This window comes from Schistocerca nitens, chromosome 6 (assembly GCF_023898315.1).
Source record: "Schistocerca nitens isolate TAMUIC-IGC-003100 chromosome 6, iqSchNite1.1, whole genome shotgun sequence".
Classification (NCBI taxonomy): domain Eukaryota; kingdom Metazoa; phylum Arthropoda; class Insecta; order Orthoptera; family Acrididae; genus Schistocerca; species Schistocerca nitens.
The window spans coordinates 465,478,732-465,498,720 of NC_064619.1; the positions used below are offsets into that span (position 1 = coordinate 465,478,732).

Genomic DNA, 19,989 nt, shown 5'->3' on the forward strand with positions numbered 1-19,989 from the left:
AACTGAACAAAGCTCTAGGGCACGATGGAATTCCTATCGGATTCTATACAAAATTTGCAGCTGGGTTAGCCTCTCTTCTAACTATAATTTATTGTAGATCCCTTGAACAAAAGATAGTGCCCAGTTCTTGGGGAATGCAAAGGTCACTACCTTCTACAAGAAGGATAGTAGAAGTGATCCACGAAACTACGGTCCAAGATCCACAAAACTACAGTCCAATATCCTTGATCAGTTTGTTGAAGCATCTCAAACATAACGAGATGTGGATTCCAAAAACATCAATCATGTGTAACCCAACTCACACATTTCTCACATGACATACTGAAAGTTTTGGATGAAAGCAGGCAGGTAGATGTAGTATTTCTTGATTTCCAAAAAGCCTTTGACTCAGTACCATACCTACGTTTCTTATCAAAAGTGCAATCATATGGGGTACCAAGTAAAATTTGTGGCTGGAATCAGGACTTTTTGGTAGGGAGGATGCAGGGGCTATCTTGAATGAAGGGTCATCATCAGATGTAGAAGTGACTGCGGGTGTGCCACAGGGATTTGTGTTGAGACTCTTACTGTTCATGCTGTACATTAATGATCTCACACACAATATTAACAGTAGCCTCAGACTTCTTGAAGATGATGCAGTTATCTGTAATGAATTACTGTCCGAAAGAAGCTGCATAAATATTCAGCCAGATCCCGATAAGATTTTCAAGTGGTGCAAAGATTGGCAACTTGCTTTAAATGTTGAAAATGTAAAATTGTGCACTTCACAAAACAAAAAAACGTAGTATCCTATGACTATAATATCAACACTTCACTATTGGAATCAGCCAATTCACACAAATTCCTGGGTAACATTTTATAGGGATATGAAATGGAATGATCACATAGGCTCTGCTATGGGGAAAGCAAGTGGTAGACCAGTTTATTGGTAGAATACCAGGGAAGTGCAATCAGTCTACAAAGGAGATTGCTTACAAATCAGTCATGATCCATTCTATAATATTGCTCAAATGCAAGGGACCCATACCAAATAGGGCTAACAGGAGTTATTGGACGTATACAGAGAAGGGCAGCACAAATGATCACAGATTTGTTTGATCTGAGGGAAAGTGTCACAGAGATAACGGAGAAACTGAAGTGGAAGACTCTTCAAGATAGACTTAAACTATCCCAATAAAGAATGAGATTTTCACTCTGCAGCGGAGTGTGTGCTGATATGAAACTTCCTGGCAGATTAAAACTGTGTGCCCGACCGAGACTCGAACTCGGGACCTTTTGCATTTCGCGGGCAAGTGCTCTACCATCTGAGCTACCGAAGCACGACTCACGCCCGGTACTCACAGCTTTACTTCTGCCAGTATCTCGTCTCCTACCTTCCAAACTTTACAGAAGCTCTCCTGCGAACCTTGCAGAACTAGCACTCCTGAGGGAGACATAGCTTAGCCACAGCCTGGGGGATGTTTCCAGAATGAGATTTTCACTCTGCAGCGGAGTGTGCGCTGATATGAAACTTCCTGGCAGATTAAAACTGTGTGCCCGACCGAGACTCGAACTCAGGACCTTTTGCCTTTCGCGGGCAAGTGCTCTACCGTCTGCTTCGGTAGCTTTCTTTCAGGAGTGCTAGTTCTGCAAGGTTCACATGAGAGCTTCTGTAAAGTTTGGAAGGTAGGAGACGAGATACTGGCAGAAGTAAAGCTGTGAGTACCGGGCGTGAGTCGTGCTTCGGTAGCTCAGATGGTAGAGCACTTGCCCGCAAAAGGCAAAAGGTCCCGAGTTCGAGTCTCGGTCGGGCACACAGTTTTAATCTGCCAGGAAGTTTCATATCCCAATAAAGTCTGCTAACGAAGTTTCAAGAGCCAGCTTTAAATGAGGTCTCTAGGAATATACTACTACCCCCTATGTATCACTCAAAAAGGAATAGAATAATTACAGCACACACAGAGGCATTCAAACAATCACTCATCTGGTGCTCCATACGTGAATGGAATGGGAAGAAACCATCCTAAATGGACAATAGAAAGTACACTCTGTCATGCACTTCAAGGTGGTTTGCAGAGTGTATATGTTAGCATTTAACTGATATGTACAGCATAACTAAGCACTTTTCATGTTGTTGTTGTTGTTGTTGTTGTTGTTGTTGTTGTCTTCAGTCCTGAGACTGGTTTGATGCAGCTCTCCATGCTACTCTATCCTGCGCAAGCTTCTTCATCTCCCAGTACCTACTGCAACCTACATCCTTCTGAATCTGCTTAGTGTATTCATCTCTTGGTCTCCCTCTACGATTTTTACCCTCCACGCTGCCCTCCAATGCTAAATTTGTGATCCCTTGACGCCTCAAAACATGTCCTACCACCCGATCCCTTCTTCTAGTCAAGTTGTGCCACAAACTTCTCTTCTCCCCAATCCTATTCAATACCTCCTCATTAGTTACGTGATCTACCCACCTTATCTTCAGCATTCTTCTGTAGCACCACATTTCGAAAGCTTCTATTCTCTTCTTGTCCAAACTGGTTATCGTCCATGTTTCACTTCCATACGTAGCTACACTCCATACAAATACTTTCAGAAACGACTTCCTGACACTTAAATCTATACTCGATGTTAACAAATTTCTCTTCTTCAGAAACGATTTCCTTGCCATTGCCAGTCTACATTTTATATCCTCTCTACTTCGACCATCATCAGTTATTTTGCTCCCCAAATAGCAAAACTCCTTTACTACTTTAAGTGTCTCATTTCCTAATCTAATCCCCTCACCATCACCCGATTTAATTTGACTACATTCCATTATCCTCGTTTTGCTTTTGTTGATGTTCATCTTATATCCTCCTATCAAGACACTGTCCATTCCGTTCAACTGCTCTTCCAAGTCCTTTGCTGTCTCTGACAGAATTACATTGTCATCGGCGAACCTCAAAGTTTTTATTTCTTCTCCATGGATTTTAATACCGACTCCAAATTTTTCTTTTGTTTCCTTTACTGCTTGCTCAATATACAGATTGAATAACATCGGGGAGAGGCTACAACCCTGTCTTACTCCCTTCCCAACCACTGCTTCCCTTTCATGCCCCTCGACTCTTATAACTGCCATCTGGTTTCTGTACAAATTGTAAATAGCCTTTCGCTACCTGTATTTTACCCCTGCCACCTTCAGAATTTGAAAGAGAGTATTCCAGTTAACATTGTCAAAAGCTTTCTCTAAGTCTACAAATCCTAGAAACGTAGGTTTGCCTTTTCTTAATCTTTCTTCTAAGATAAGTCGTAAGGTTAGTATTGCCTCACGTGTTCCAACATTTCTACGGAATCCAAACTGATCTTCCCCGAGGTCGGCTTCTACCAGTTTTTCCATTCGTCTGTAAAGAATTCGCGTTAGTATTTTGCAGCTGTGACTTATTAAACTGATAGTTCGGTAATTTTCACATCTGTCAACACCTGCTTTCTTTGGGATTGGAATTATTATATTCTTCTTGAAGTATGTGGGTATTTCGCCTGTCTCATACATCTTGCTCACCAGATGGTAGAGTTTTGTCATGACTGGCTCTCCCGAGGCCATCAGAGGCCATCAGTAGTTCTAATGGAATGTTGTCTACTCCCGGGGCCTTGTTTCGACTCAGGTCTTTCAGTGCTCTGTCAAACTCTTCACGCAGTATCTTATCTCCCATTTCATCTTCATCTACATCCTCTTCCATTTCCATAATATTGTCCTCAAGTACATCGCCCTTGTATAAACCCTCTATATACTCCTTCCACCTTTCTGCCTTCCCTTCTTTGCTTAGAACTGGGTTTCCATCTGAGCTCTTTGATATTCATACAAGTGGTTCCCTTCTCTCCAAAGGTCTCTTTAATTTTCCTGTAGGCAGTATCTATCTTACCCCTAGTGAGACAAGCCTCTACATCCTTACGTTTTTCCTCTAGCCATCCCTGCTTAGCCATTTTGCACTTCCTGTCAATCTCATTTTTGAGACGTTTGTATTCCTTTTTGCCTGCTTCATTTGCTGCATTTTTATATTTTCTCCTTTCATCAATTAAATTCAATATTTCTTCTGTTACCCAAGGATTTCTATTAGCCCTCGTCTTTTTACCTACTTGATCCTCTGCTGCCTTCACTACTTCATCCCTCAGAGCTACCCATTCTTCTTCTACTGTATTTCTTTCCCCCATTCCTGTCAATTGTTCCCTTATGCTCTCCCTGAAACACTCTACAACCTCTGGTTCTTTCAGTTTATCCAGGTCCCATCTCCTTAAATTCCCACCTTTTTGCAGTTTCTTCAGTTTCAATCTGCAGTTCATAACCAATAGATTGTGGTCAGAATCCACATCTGCCCCAGGAAATGTCTTACAATTTAAAACCTGGTTCCTAAATCTCTGTCTTACCATTATATAATCTATCTGATACCTTTCAGTATCTCCAGGATTCTTCCAGGTATACAACCTTCTTTTATGCATTTCATCTATTTCTTCATCATCTGCAGAGCTAGTTGGCATATAAACTTGTACTACTGTAGTAGGCATGGGCTTTGTGTCTATCTTGGCCACAATAATGCGTTCACTATGCTGTTTGTAGTAGCTAACCCGCACTCCTATTTTTTATTCATTATTATTTTCATACACAGTGCATATCATGACTGCACGGATCTGTGGGACACATGTACAACAAATAAATAAAAACTAAAGCAAAGAACATACGATATAGTGCTATCAAAGATCAGTCCTCGAAAAAGTTGAGCACACTCTCTTATCTGCTTGTCCATTTCACATTCACTCTCAGATTAAAACTGGAAGGCAGGCCCAAATTGCCACTGGATGTGTGTATTTACCACATTGAGTACTTATTATGGTTCATGAACTACTTTAATGCTGAAACTCAGTAGAAAAGTTATAAGGAGATCATTGTTATAAAGCCAATATTTATTATCATTACGTTAATTCCTTCTACATCCATTCATACATCTTATACAGATGAGGCACCTGCAGTCACATCAGTTCTACTCACAGCCAACTCAGCTGTTCCATTTGTGGTAACCTCTGGCACCATCATAGCCAATGCTACACCTTTCTATGCTGCTTTAGTTTTCTCTAATACACACACATACACAATATTAAGATTACAGATGCTCATTTCTTCTATAAGAAGTTCGCTGCAAAGAACTCTTTACTCCAGTATCATTGGAGTACCTGAGTGACTTAATACTTTTCAAAATTATGCTAGAACAAAACAACAGTTTGGCAAATGGAAGATATGAAATATATGAAATCTACACACAGAATATGTTTCTAGCTGACCAGTTTTTCATCCAAAAGTATTACAACTGAAAGGAATTTACTTCACATAGAAAACTGAGAGGAAAGCAATTATACGGCACATCAACAAATGGTTAAGTAACTGCAGTCTCAGGCAACTGAAACCACATTGTAAGCAGCACCACCAGTGCGTGATTGGAGTAGCAAATGGGTGGGGGGAAGGAGGAGGCAGGGGAGGGGAGGGGGAGGGATAGTATGGTAGCGGTAGCAGGCAGTGAATTGCTGCACGTTGGACAGAGGGCAGGGGAGATTTGGGGAGGGGGAGGAGTGAAGTAGCGGAAAAGGAGAGAAATAAAAAGAATGGGTGTGATGGTGGAATGATGGCTGTGTAGTGCTGGATTGGGAACAGGAAAGGGGGCTGTATGGGTGAGGACAGTGACCAATGAAGGTTGAGCCAGGAGGGTTACAGGAACATAAGATGTATTGTAGGGAAAGTTCCCACCTGCACAGTTCATAAAAGCTGGTGTTGGTGGGAAGGATCTACATGGCACAAGCTGTGAAGCAGTCATTGAAATGAAAGATACCATGTTTGAGATTGTGTTCATCAACAGGGTGGTCCACTTGACTCTTGGGCACAGTTTGTCGGCGGCCATTCATGTGGACAGACAGCTTGTTGGTTGTCATGCCTACATAGAACGCAGCACAGTGGTTGCAGCTTAGCTTGTAGACCACATGACTGGTTTCAAAGATAGCCCTGCCTTTGATGGGATAGGTGATGTTAGTGACCGGACTGGTGAAGGTGGTGGTAGTGGTGGTGGTGGCAGGATGTATGGGACAGATCTATTACAGGGGTATGAGCCAAGAGGCAAGGGATTAGGAGCAGGAGCTGTGTGAATATGGACGAGTATGTTGTGTAGGTTCGGTGGACAGCGGAATACCACTGTGGGCAGGATTCGAAGGATAGTGGGCAGGACATTTCTCATTTCATGGCACAATGAGAAGTAATCGAAACCCTGGCAGAGAATATAATTCAGTTGCTCCAGTCCTGGGTGGTACTGAGTTATGAAGGGAATGCTCCTCTGTGGCTGGATGGTGGGACTCTGGGAGGTGGTGGGAGACTGGAAAGATAAGGCATGGTGCCCTGCTCATCACTATTGATGCCACCTCCCTGTACACTAACATTCCTAAGGCCCATGGCCTTACCGCTACTGAACACTACCTTTCCCAATGCCTGACGCATTCCAAACCAATTACTTCCCCTTCGAAGGCATTACCTACAAACAACTCTGGGGTATGACTATGGGCACATTCAGATTCATTGATGACGTCTTTGCTATCTGGATCAAAGGTCAGGTTACCCTGCCCTCATTCCTCCAGAACCTCAACACCTCCCCCATTTGCTTCACCTGGTCCTACTCAACTGAACAAGCCACCTTTCTAGATATTGACCCCCACCTCAAAGATGGCTACATCAGTACCTCCGTCCATATCACCTACTAACCACCAGCAATACATCCACTTCGACAGCTGCCATCCATTCCATACCAAGAGGTCCCTTCCATACAGCCTAGCTACATGTGGCCGTCGCATCTGCAGTGATGAGCAGTCCCTTTCAAAATATACTGAGGGTCTCACTGAAGCCTTCACTGACTGTAGTTATCTTCCCAACCTTGTACAGAAACAAATCTCCCATTCCTTATCTTTCCAATCTCCCACCACCTCCCAAAGTCCCACCATCCGGCCACAGAGGAGCATTCCCCTCGTGACTCAGTACCACCCATGACTGGAACAACTGAATTACATTGTCCACAAGGAAAAAAAATTTCCCGGATTTCCTGGTTAAAAATATATTTTCTCCCGGGTGAAAATACACTTTTTCCACGTTAAATGACAATATTCTTTCCCTTGGAACTGTAAAAGTTATCAATCCTTTTAATGTCTATGGTTTTATACACCAGCGCAGAATTTCTTAGCACTTTATAAAATGCAACTCACGGGAAAAAAAAAAAAAAACACATTTTGGAAAGATGTTTCATGTGCAACAACACGTACACTGCATATTTTTGTATTACGAAAGTATAAATGCAAATTCCACCAAACAGCGCATGTTACTTCCCAAAGCATTGAAATCGAGGCTGCGATGCGCTTTTGTAAGCCAGTGGCAGCTCAGCTCATGTCACGTGATCTCGCCAGCCTCCAGAGTATGGGACATGTGATGTAGTCAGCCAATAGCAACATCACTGTTAAGTAGCGCGAACACACAAATAGGAAAAGTTAATGGTTTAAATTAATATACTTAGTGCTGCTACAAGAAAAGCAAGGCTTTCATATATAATATTGGTCTCCAAGATTTGTGGGGACATAGAACCACTGGCTCATGCCCCAATATTATTGCTACCCTACAGCAGCAAGAACAACTGTATCTTTACCAGATCAGTTCTCTGTAGTACATGCTCTATGCTATGCGATTCTGTATATGCTGTGAGAATAAAAGTAGCCTATTCATAGTAAGTGATGAGCGTGTGAGTGATTATTTATCGTTGTAATTACCACACCCGCTCTCCACTGCCTATAGATTAATTAGCTGCAAGAGAAGCTAAGCTTTCACATATAATGTTATCTTTTTTGCACATGTTACACTTTAAGATACATCGCACAAATGTGCCAGTAAAATGTTTAATATCAACATAAATGTCTGATCTTCTGGGCTTGAAATTCTACTAAACGGCTCATCCTCAAAGAGTTAATTTTTAAATGAGAGTCAAACGCTCCGTGATTTAAGAAATTCATCGTACATTCTCGCACGTAATTCATCTTGCGTAAAAGGAAATTTACTTCAAAAGTGTAAGGGTCTACGGATTGCGCGCAGCCGTACAGTGCGTTAACACGCGCTTGCCAGCTGGCCTATCTGGAATGCTGAAGATTCTGGAATGCGGAAGATTCCCTTGGTCAGTAGACGCGCGTCCGGCCACACTGCGACGGGGAGTACGCAATTGGCCGCCATCCGCAGTGGGCAGTATTAACTAATGTGGCCTCGGGCGCGAATATGTCTCTTTTCTTAACTCCCCATGGAGCCTTTCAATATGACCGTAATTAGCTGGTGTTAGGATGTCAGACACAGTGATGATGTGTGCGCATAGCGTGTGTGTTTTATAATCTGCCTTTGTTAATAAAACTGTTTAAACTTACTTCTTGTGTTCGCGTACTGCCGTACCTCCAGGACCCACCGCTTACAAAACCTGACAAAATGTTCGTGTAATCATCATCCGGGGCAACAACACAGACTAACCCCCTTATAAAAGTAAACATTAGTTTACACAATGACACTAGATTGCAGGCGTGCATGCACGCCGCACAATTGTCCAACTCGTTGGTGAAACTCAACACTTTCTGCGTGTTCCAACTTTGGCAACACAAGTTGTTTGAATTTTGAGGTTACATGTGTTCATAGTGTGTGGACAAACTGAAATATGAAGTGGAGAACGGATAACAATGTCCACCTTTTGGATATCTATGCTTTGCATAGGTGTTTGTGGGATTTCACTGATGCTGATTACAAAAATAAGCAACATATTACTGCTCCTCAGACCGTCATGTACGATCAGATCATAGATGATTTGATAATATCTTAGCTGCAGGGCAAAATTTATTGAATTAGGAGCACATATACAACTGAATTACGAAAAATACAAGCAAGTACAATTCTGGCTGTGGAAAAGCTCTTGTCTACAAGACCAAAATCCTGTTGTTCGAGTTGGTCGACTCTTTTCTAAGGAATATTGTTGACAGGAGGGAAGGGTACACAAATCAAGAAGCTGCATTCTTTATTCAATAATTATTTATTTAAAACATCGCAGCAGTGCTTCCCACTCATATATGTTTGAATTTTGAAATATTGCCACTGTACAGATCTATCTTCAAGACCATTTTCCTCTTAATGCAGCCTGCTTCAAATAATTATTGCTGTTAATGTTAATAGTTATTACTGTTAATGTTAATAACTATTGGCATTAACGAAAAAGTGTCATCACCAACTAAAACTACTCTTCTAGCATGACGAGTGTTCTCGATTGTAATGCACACAATGTGATATGTAATTTCAGTTTTGGTGACAGTGCTTCATGCACTGCAGTATCTTCTCCTTATCGCACAATTAACTCTATTTAGAAGAAACATGAACAGTTCTGGTGACATTCTAAGATACTTGAAAAACTTCTTGGGTCTTCCATAACAAATTATTTCAGCAAGGTTGCTGAGCAACCGAGCTGACACCTTTTCTTCACCCAGTCACGAAACAAAACACGTTTCTGATTATTTTCTTATACAGCGATGTCACGCAACAAGCTTTAACACAATCACAGCTTGCACGATGTGCAGCTGCCAAAACATTTATTTCAGACACGACTCGGGAACCCACAAAATGACAAAACTGAAGTGTACACTATTGTCACAGTATCTACAGTCCTATATGAAACCATTTGCGTGCCAACTCATTCCATGCAATGATAGACCAAGGTGTGTACTTCGTGACCCCCCCCCCCCAAATTTGCTGCCCAGGACAGACACCCCCATTTGACCCCCCCCTTAAATTGCTGCCCAGGACAGACACCCCGATTTTGCCCCCGCCCCCCTTCCCCACTGGGCAGCATTCTATGTAGGCATGACGCCCAACAAGTTGTCGGCCTGCATGAATTGCCACTGATAAACTGTACCCAAGAGACAAGTGGACCACCCTGTTGCTGAACACCCTGCAATACATCCTACATTCCTGTAAGCCTCCTGGCCTCAACCTTCATTAGTCACTGTCCTCACCCATCCAGCCCCTTCCCTGTTACCATTCCAGTGCTACACAGTCAACATTCCACCATCACACCCAGTCTTTTTATTTCTCTCCTTTTCCGCTACTCCCTCCTCCCCTCCCCTTCCATAGCCATCCCCCGCTCTCTGTCTAACATTCAGCACTTCACTGTCATCCACCCCCACCATATTATCCCTCCCCCCCTCCCCACCCCAAACTCCCATCATGCACTGGTGCTGCTGCTCGCAGTGTGGTTTCAGTTGCCTGAGACTGCAGTCGTGTTTGTGATTTGTGTGTGTGTGTGTGTGTGTGTGTGTGTGTGTGTGTGATGTTGTTGTTGTTGTTGTTGGGCCGGCCGGTGTGGCCGTGCGGTTCTAGGCGCTTCAGTCTGAAACCGTGTGACCGCTACGGTTGCAGGTTCGAATCCTGCCTCGGGCATGGATGTGTGTGATGTCCTTAGGTTAGTTAGGTTTAAGTAGTTCTAAGTTCTAGGGGACTGATGACCACATATGTTAAGTCCCATAGTGCTCAGAGCCATTTGAACCATTTTGTTGTTGTTGTTGTTGTTGTTGAAGGCCTTAATGGCCGAAAGCTTTAATTGTGATAGTCTTTTTGTTGTGCCTATCGGGACTCTGGGTCTCTGCTATAAGGTGAGTAGCAACTTTCCTTCTCATAATATTGTTACATTGCATCCTGGATTTTCCATTGTTTGAATATCAACTAAAAGCAATGTTTAGTCAGTTTTGTGTATATCACAGTATTACTGCACTTACCTTTCATGTGCAAATTCGGCCAAAGGTGAGCATGTAGAGCTTGGATAACTCGTTTCACACCAGTAGTCTCCAGGAAATCTTGTTCTGCTTCCCACTCAGGGTCAAGATCTGGATTGAGTTCCACCAATTCAAAGCCTTGTTCAACACACCATTCTTGCACTGTAAAATCAACACAACATCTAAAGACAAATAACACCAGCTAGAAAAGGTGTAACTGGTGGTACTGACTGCAAGAGAGCCATGTAACAGTTTATCAGACCTGGAATATTATGCAGGTATTAATGTTTATTATGAAATTGGTAAAATTTAATTGAGAGAGAGAGAGAGAGAGAGAATTGCATTCGTACACATGTAAAGAGATGCAGTGACAAGCCAAAACATTATGATCATCTGCTTAAAACCGTGATGGTCTGCCTCTCAAACACAATACAACTATTCTGCAGGGCACAGATTCACAAGTCCTTGTTTGGTTACCAGAAGTATGTGGCACCAGATGTTTATGCGTACATCATGTAATTCCCTTAAAACTATAGGCCAGTGGCTTGCAGACATGGAGCTGGCACCCAACAGTGTCGCAGACGTGTTCCATTGGGTTCAGATGAGGTGAATTTGGTGGCCATGGCATCAACACAAGGTCACAATCATGTTCCTCAAATAACTGCAGCATGATTCCATCAAAATGAAAAGTTATCCTACTGGAAGATGCCACCACTGTTGGGGAAGTAATCAAGCATGAAAGGATGCATGTGGTCCGCAATAATGTTCACATCGTCCACAGCTGTCATGGTGCCTTCAATTACTACCACAGGGCCTATGGAAGCCCATTTGACCCCCCCTCCCCAAACAGCATAATACTGCCTCCACCGGCCTTGCCAGTGGTGAAGTGATTGTTTCCAATGGCTGTTTGCCTGGTCAGTGGTGTAGCTGGATGTGATTACCAACTTGTCGTAGCAAAAAATGCTGATTCATTTAACCAGGCAACACATTTTCACTGATCCCTGGTTCAATCTCGAATATCCTACGCCCAAGGCAATCATAACTTCCCATACCCTGTCATCAGATCTGATACAGATTGCTGTCTCTCCTGCTTCATAGAATGGGTAAAACTTCAACCGCCATGTTCCATAATGAAGGACAAGCACAGACGTCCAAGACCACATTGCCTATTCAATCAATTACTTTGCATAGATACTCACGTTAACAGCCTGTGAACAGGTGACCAGCTTCGCCTTTTCTAAGTAATGAAAGACAATGCCTGTGTCACATAAAAGTTCATTAAACTTGGGTACCGCCTAAAAAATTCGACTCTGACATTACTGATAAAAACTTCAGATAAATGCCTGCAAGGCTGTTTCCCATTTCCAGAAACTCTTCTACATCAAGGCTTTCTAAGAGTAACAGATTTCCAGTGCTGCACCTGTGGTCACTTTTTTGTGACATAAAAAAATTATTTTTTAATACCTATAGTTTCAACAATTGAAATGTTTGTACAGAGTTCATCATCAAGAACAAAAACATAAAAACTAAACTCCACCCAAACAGACCATGAAGGCCAACGGTACCGTCCGGCTGCAATGTCATCCTCAGCTCGAAGGCATCACGATACGGATATGGAGGGGCACATGGTCAGCACACCGCTCTCCCAGCCGTCGTCAGTTTTCGTGACCGGAGCCACTACTTCTCAGTCAAGTAGCTCCTCAGTTTGCTTCGCAAGTGTTGAGTGCACTCCGCTGGCTAAAAGCGCTCGGCAGGCTGGATGGTCACCCATCCAAGTGCTAGCCCAGCCCGACAGTACTTGAACTTCAGTGATTTGATGGGAAACGGTGTTACCACTGCAGCAAGGCCGTTGAACAAAAACAAGCTCGACTAAATATACAACAAAAAACAGAAATATATGCCAACTGTAAAGATAGTCACATGAACTGCCTAAACAACAATGAGAATCAAGACACACTGAAATTAAAGACATTTGTTGCCAGTGGGCTTTGATTTATATCAACTGGACAAGCTGAAAATTTGTGCCTTCAGACACTGCCCCACCACAACCAGTCCATCAGCCAAAAAACAGCATTGGCCCTCTACGTCTAGCTGGCACCATGTAAGGTCATACACGTGCATGTGTAAATTTCCTTTCTGTTGTGTGTACCTGTCAACAACTCCACATTTCTACCTTTTGGTAAGTGGGTTGCTTTAATTCAAAAGCACTTACATTCTGCAAGAACTTTCTACAACATTTATATTTTTGTATTGGCTATATATACTTTTAGTTGTCTGTAACTAGTATTCTACTAGTTCCAATTATTTTGAACTTTAATCTACAACTATGCATTCTCTGCTCTTGTTCTTTTATGTACTGTCTATGTGCCCACTAAATTTTTAGGTAACTTGTTCCTTTTATTCACACAAAACAAACAAAAATATGCATATTTCTGTTTGGTAAATCTATTGATGTTTTTGTTTACATTTTTTCATTTTTAGATTTATGATGGTTGAAAAGCCAAAACTGGTAATAAATTTTAATAACATGTTATGTGATCAAGATATCAACTTTTATAAGATGGAATGGAATTCTTTTTATAATCTTGTCTAATACAAATGTCACTTGTCTCATCAGAAGGTATGAATGTCCTCATTTCTATAACCATGCATTTGAACCTGCTTACTGTATTCACACCTTTGCCTACCTCTGTAACTTTACTATCTACACATTCCTCTATAACTAAACTGATGAATTCTTGATGCTTCAGGATGTGTCATCTCCTCTGATCTCTTCTTTTTGTCAAGTGGAGCCATAATTTTTTCCCCCAATTTGATTTAGCACCTCCTCATTATTTACTCAAACTATCCATCTAATATTCAAAATTTTTCTGTAGCACCACATTGCAAAAGCTGCTACTCTCTTCGTGTCTGAAATGCTTATCATCCACATTTCACTTCTGTGAAAGGCTACACTCCAGACAAATACCTTCAGAAAAACCTTCCTAACACTTAAATTTCAATTATATATTAACAAACTGCTCTTTCCCAGAAATGCTTTTCTCACCATCACCTGTATGCCTTTTACATCCTTTCAATTTCCACCATCATCAGTTATTTTACTGATCAAATAGCAAAACTCATCTAGCACATTTAACTTCTCTGGACGTGTTAACATGCGCGCCTTTGTACCTGTCTCTGTGTGCTCTGAACAAGTTTACGCGCGCCACCAGTCCTTCTACCTGGTACTCTAGACACGTTCAGAGTACCAGGTAGAAGGACTGGTGGCGTGCATAAACACGTTCAGAGCACACAGGGACAGGTACAAAGGCGTGCGCGTTAACATGTCCACAGCAGTTAAAGGGTTAATGTCTCATTCACTAAACTAATTCCCTCGTCATTACCTGAATTAATTTGGCTACATTCCATCATTCATGTTTTATGTTTGTTGATGTTTATCTTATAACCTCTTTTCAAGACTCCATCAACTGCATTTAGCTGCTCTTCCAAATAATTTGCTGTCTCTGACAGAACTCCAATATGTTCAGCAAACCTCCAAGTTTTTATTTCTTCTCCTTTAACTTTAATACCCTTTCCAAAGTCCTCCTTGTTTTCCTTTACTGCTTGCTTAATATACAGTTTGAATAACGTCACGGATAGACTACAACTCTGTAACACTTCTTTCTCTTCCACTGCTTCCTCTTATAACTGCCGTCTGGTTTCAGTACAAGTTGTTAATAGTCTCAGTTCCCTACATTTTATCCTTACTACCTTCAAAATTTCAGAGTGTATGCCAGTCAATATTGTCACAAGTTTTCTCTAAATCAACAAATATAAATGCCTTTATGTACTCTATCTTCAATGTAATCTATCTTTATGCAATCTATCTTTATGTAATCTATCTTTATGTAATCTATCTTCAATGATAAGTTGTAGGATCAACATTGTCTTGTGTGTTCTTACATTTCTCCGGATCCCAAACTGATCTTCTCCAAAGTCAGCTTCTGCCCGTTTTGCTGTCCATCTGTAAATAATTTGTGTAAGCATTTTGCAACCCTGGTTCGTCAACTTCATAGTTCGGTAAAAACACAAACATACACACAAAATTCTAGCTTTCGCAACCAACGGTTGCCTCGTCAGGAAAGAGGGAAGGAGAGGGAAAGACGAAGGGATTTGGGTTTTAAGGGGGAGGGTGAGGAGTCATTCCAATCCCGGGAGCGGAAAGACTTACCTTAGGGGGAAAAAAGGACGGGTATACACTCGCACACACACACACACATATCCATCCACACGTGTCTGTATATGTGTGGATGGATATGTGTGTGTGTGTGTGTGTGTGTGTGTGTGTGTGTGTGTGTGTGCGCGCGCGCGAGTGTATACCCGTCCTTTTTTCCCCCTAAGGTAAGTCTTTCCGCTCCCGGGATTGGAATGACTCCTTACCCTCTCCCTTAAAACCCACATCCTTTCGTCTTTCCCTCTCCTTCCCTCTTTCCTGATGAGGCAACAGTTTGTTGCGAAAGCTTGTATTTTGTGTGTATGTTTGTGTTTGTTTGTGTGTCTGTCGACTTGCCAGCACTTTCATTTGGTAAGTCACATCATCATTGTTTTTAGATATATTTTTCCTACGTGGAACGTTTCCCTCTATAAAAACAAAGATGATGTGACTTACCGAACGAAAGCGCTGGCAGGTCGATAGACACACAAACAAACACAAACACACACACAAAATTCAAGCTTTCGCAACAAACTGTTGCCTCATCAGGGAAGAGGGAAGGAGAGGGAAAGACGAAAGGATGTGGGTTTTAAGGGAGAGGGTAAGGAGTCATTCCAATCCCGGGAGCGGAAAGACTTACCTTAGGGGGAAAAAAGGACGGGTATACACTCGCGCACACACACACACACATATCCATCCACACATATACAGACACAAGCAGACATCTCACAAGCAGACATATTTAAAGACAAAGAGTTTGGGCAGAGATGTCAGTCGAGGCAGAAGTGAAGAGGCAAAGATGATGTTGAATGACAGGTGAGGTATGAGTGGCGGCAACTTGAAATTAGTGGAGATTGAGGCCTGGTGGGTAACGGGAAGAGAGGATATATTGAAGAGCAAGTTCCCACCTCCGGAGTTCGGATAGGTTGGTGTTGGTGGGAAGTAGCCAGATAACCCGGACGGTGTAACACTGTGCCAAGATGTGCTGGCCGTGCACCAAGGCATGTTTAGCCACAGGGTGATCCTCATTACCAACAAAAACTGTCTGCCTGTGTCCATTCATGCGAATGGACAGTTTGTTGCTGGTCATTCCCACATAGAATGCATCACAGTGTAGGCAGGTCAGTTGGTTAATCACATGGGTGCTTTCACACGTGGCTCTGCCTTTGATCGTGTACACCTTCCGGGTTACAGGACTGGAGTAGGTGGTGGTGGGAGGGTGCATGGGACAGGTTTTACACCGGGGGCGGTTACAAGGATAGGAGCCAGAGGGTAGGGAAGGTGGTTTGGGGATTTCATAGGGATGAACTAACAGGTTACGAAGGTAAGGTGGACGGCGGAAAGACACTCTTGGTGGAGTGGGGAGGATTTCATGAAGGATGGATCTCATTTCAGGGCAGGATTTGAGGAAGTCGTATCCCTGCTGGAGAGCCACATTCAGAGTCTGGTCCAGTCCCAGGAAAATATCCTGTCACAAGTGGGGCACTTTTGTGGTTCTTCTGTGGGCGGTTCTGGGTTTGAGGGGATGAGGAAGTGGCTCTGGTTATTTGCTTCTGTACCAGGTCGGGACGGTAGTTACGGGATGCGAAAGCTGTTGTCAGGTTGTTGGTGTAATGGTTCAGGGATTCCGGGCTGGAGCAGATTTGTTTGCCACGAAGACCTTATATATATATATATATATATATATATATATGAGATTGACAGAAAGTGCAAGATAGCTAGAAAACAAATGCCAGGCTGTAGAAGTTTGTGTTAGTAGGGGAAAGATAGAAGCTGCCTGTAGGATATATATATATATATATATATATATATATATATATATATATATATATATATATATATATATATATATATATATATATATATATATATATAAACAAAGATGATGTGACTTACCAAATGAAAGTGCTGGCAGGTCGACAGACACACAAACAAACACAAACATACACACATGTATGTTTGTGTTTGTTTGTGTGTCTGTCGACCTGCCAGCACTTTCGTTTGTGTTTGTTTGTGTGTCTGTCGACCTGCCAGCACTTTCATTTGGTAAGTCACATCATCTTTGTTTTTAGCTATATTTTTCCTATGTGGAATGTTTCTATATATATATATATATATATACACAGATGATGTGACTTACCGAACGAAAGTGCTGGCAGGTCGATAGACACACAAACATACACACAAAATTAAAGCTTTCGCAACAAACTGTTGCCTCATCAGGAAAGAGGGAAGGAGAGGCAAAGACGAAAGGATGTGGGTTTTAAGGGAGAGGGTAAGGAGTCATTCCAATCCCAGGAGCGGAAAGACTTAACTTAGGGGGAAAAAAGGACAGGTATATACTCGTACACACACACACATATATATATATATATATATATATATATATATATATATATATATATATATATATATATATATATATATATATATATATATATCCCTTTTGCCTACTTTGATTACTGCATTTTTCTATTTTCTCCTTTCATCAAATAAATTCAGTATCTTCTGTGTTATCTGTGACTTCTACTAGATCTTATCTTTTTAGCTATTTGATCATCTGCCACCTTCACCATTTTATCTCTCAAAGCTACAAAGCCGACTTTTGCTGTATTCCTTTCACTTACTTAAATCAATCATCACCTACTCCTCCCTCTGAAACTCTCAACAACCTCTGGTTCCCTCAGTTTATCCAGATAGCATCTCCTTAATCTCTTGTTTCATTTAATGCTCCAATTTAATCCTTTTATCTCTTACTCCTCATCTTTACTCAATAAGCTTCACTGGTACCTCATCTGCTGGGTTCCTCTCCTTAACTATCTCCTCCACTCTTCCAGCTTTCATTTTCCATCTATAGTTTATTATTTTTAATTCTGTTTTTTTGCTGCCCTTTCACCTGAATACGACCTTATTCTACTACAAACATTTATAATTATCAATGCGATAGGATCCGCAACTGCAATGAATTTTTTGAATGATTTCTTGATGCCTTCAGCTGCCATTGTCTTTATTTCCTGTACTATTGTACAATTTCGGCCTTAAGCCATTTTCAAGTATTTTACGGATGATTTTTTGGTAACAGATTATGTCATATGCGTCGTTGCGTGACATGATGTCATAAGAGCAAAGATGCATATGATATAATGTGTTACCAAAAAATCATTCATAAAATATTTGAAAATGTCCTAAAGCCGAAATTGTGCAATCATACAGGAAATAAAGAAAATGGCAGTTGAAGGCTTCAAGAAATCATTAAAAAAAATTGCTAACATTTACTTTTTAACAAGACTGACTCAAAAAATGCAAGCATTCTTACTATCCATTCCCAGGTATATGCATGCAGCATGTTCAAGTAACCCACGTCAATTAAAAAACACTGTTTCCTCAATTTCACTTGTAATCATTATGAACAGTAATTGCGACAGGACATTGACTTTGCAAGTTCATAGACAGAAGCTTTCTCTTTGTTCTTTGTCCACCTTTGTGTCAAAACACTACTATTTCTTCTTTCTAAACAGTTATTTTCTACCCCACATAGCATGTTGTGCTATGTACATAGGTCAAGAGACACTGTCAGAGCATAGGCACAACCACTAGCCAGGCGCCTTCTCAGTTCTGAGCAAACGCCCATAGATGATGCTCACTAATCAGGACCACATTTTCCATCTGCCCCATGTCCATCCGCACATTATATTTATCCACTGCTAGTGTTGCCAGCCACCAGAGAAAGCACTGGCAACCAGGGACTATTTCGCACTTCTCCCAAGTATGGGCACAGATGGACATCCTTCCACCAACAGCCACAAGGTGATGTGCTGCCAACATTCATTCAGTTCCTATAGTTACAGCAATTACACAGTTCCACAAGTTCTGACAGTTCCATTCAGAATACTACAGTTCCAACACAGCAGTCACTCTGTAGAGAGCAAAAGAAAAAATTCACTATGAGTGTCTGCGTAATACTTTCTGTCATAGTGACTATATTGTAGAATGCCAAGGGATAGCATTTGGAGTAGGGCATCAACTGCCAGGCATCAAATTGTTACCAAAATTATTTACAATTGTGTATCATCACTATTAATGAATGTCATTGATTATTTCTTATTACATTGTCACATTCCTGTGCTACTGCTGCACTGTCTAATGAGTATATAATTAGAAATTACTAGTATGCATGGTGCCTCCTCAAAATGAGTGTATAATTAGACATTACTATTATGCATGGTGCCACCTCATGCAGAACCATAGTTTTGTTTATAACATGCTCCATTACAATATTTGTAATACTACATATACAGGGTGTTACAAAAAGGTACGGCCAAACTTTCAGGAAACATTCCTCACACACAAATAAAGAAAAGATGTTACGTGGACATGTGTCCGGAAATGCTTAATTTCCATGTTAGAGCTCATTTTAGTTTCGTCAGTATGTACTGTACTTCCTCGATTCACCGCCAGTTGGCCCAACTGAAGGAAGGTAATGTTGACTTCGGTGCTTGTGTTGACAATGTGACTCATTGCTCTACAGTACTAGCATCAAGCACATCAGTACGTAGCATCTACAGGTTAGTGTTAATCACGAATGTGGTTTTGCAGTCAGTGCAATGTTTACAAAAGCGGAGTTGGCAGATGCCCATTTGATGTATGGATTAGCATGGGGCAATAGCCGTGGCGCAGTAAGTTTGTATCGAGACAGATTTCCAGAACGAAGGTGTCCCAACAGGAAGACGTTCGAAGCAATTGATCGGTGTCTTAGGGAGCACAGAACATTCCAGCCTATGACTCGCAACTGGGGAAGACCTAGAACGATGAGGACACCTGCAATGGACGAGGCAATTCTTCGTGCAGTTGACGATAACCCTAATGTCAGCGTCAGAGAAGTTGCTGCTGTACAAGGTAACGCTGACCACGTCACTGTATGGAGAGTGCCACGGGAGAACCAGTTGTTTCCGTACCATGTACAGCATGTGCAGGCACTATCAGCAGCT

General features: G+C 41.7%; 1 protein-coding gene across 2 annotated transcripts in view; it reads right to left on the reverse strand.

Moving 5' to 3' along the window:
• Nucleotides 1-19,989, reverse strand: part of LOC126262472 (alpha- and gamma-adaptin-binding protein p34-like) — an 89,118-nt gene that overhangs the window by 20,977 nt on the left and 48,152 nt on the right. For both annotated transcript variants that reach the window (XM_049959132.1, XM_049959133.1), the window contains one exon: nucleotides 10,813-10,971. In XM_049959132.1, coding sequence (XP_049815089.1) covers nucleotides 10,813-10,971 — 159 coding nt within the window. The remainder of the gene's footprint in view (nucleotides 1-10,812; nucleotides 10,972-19,989) is intronic.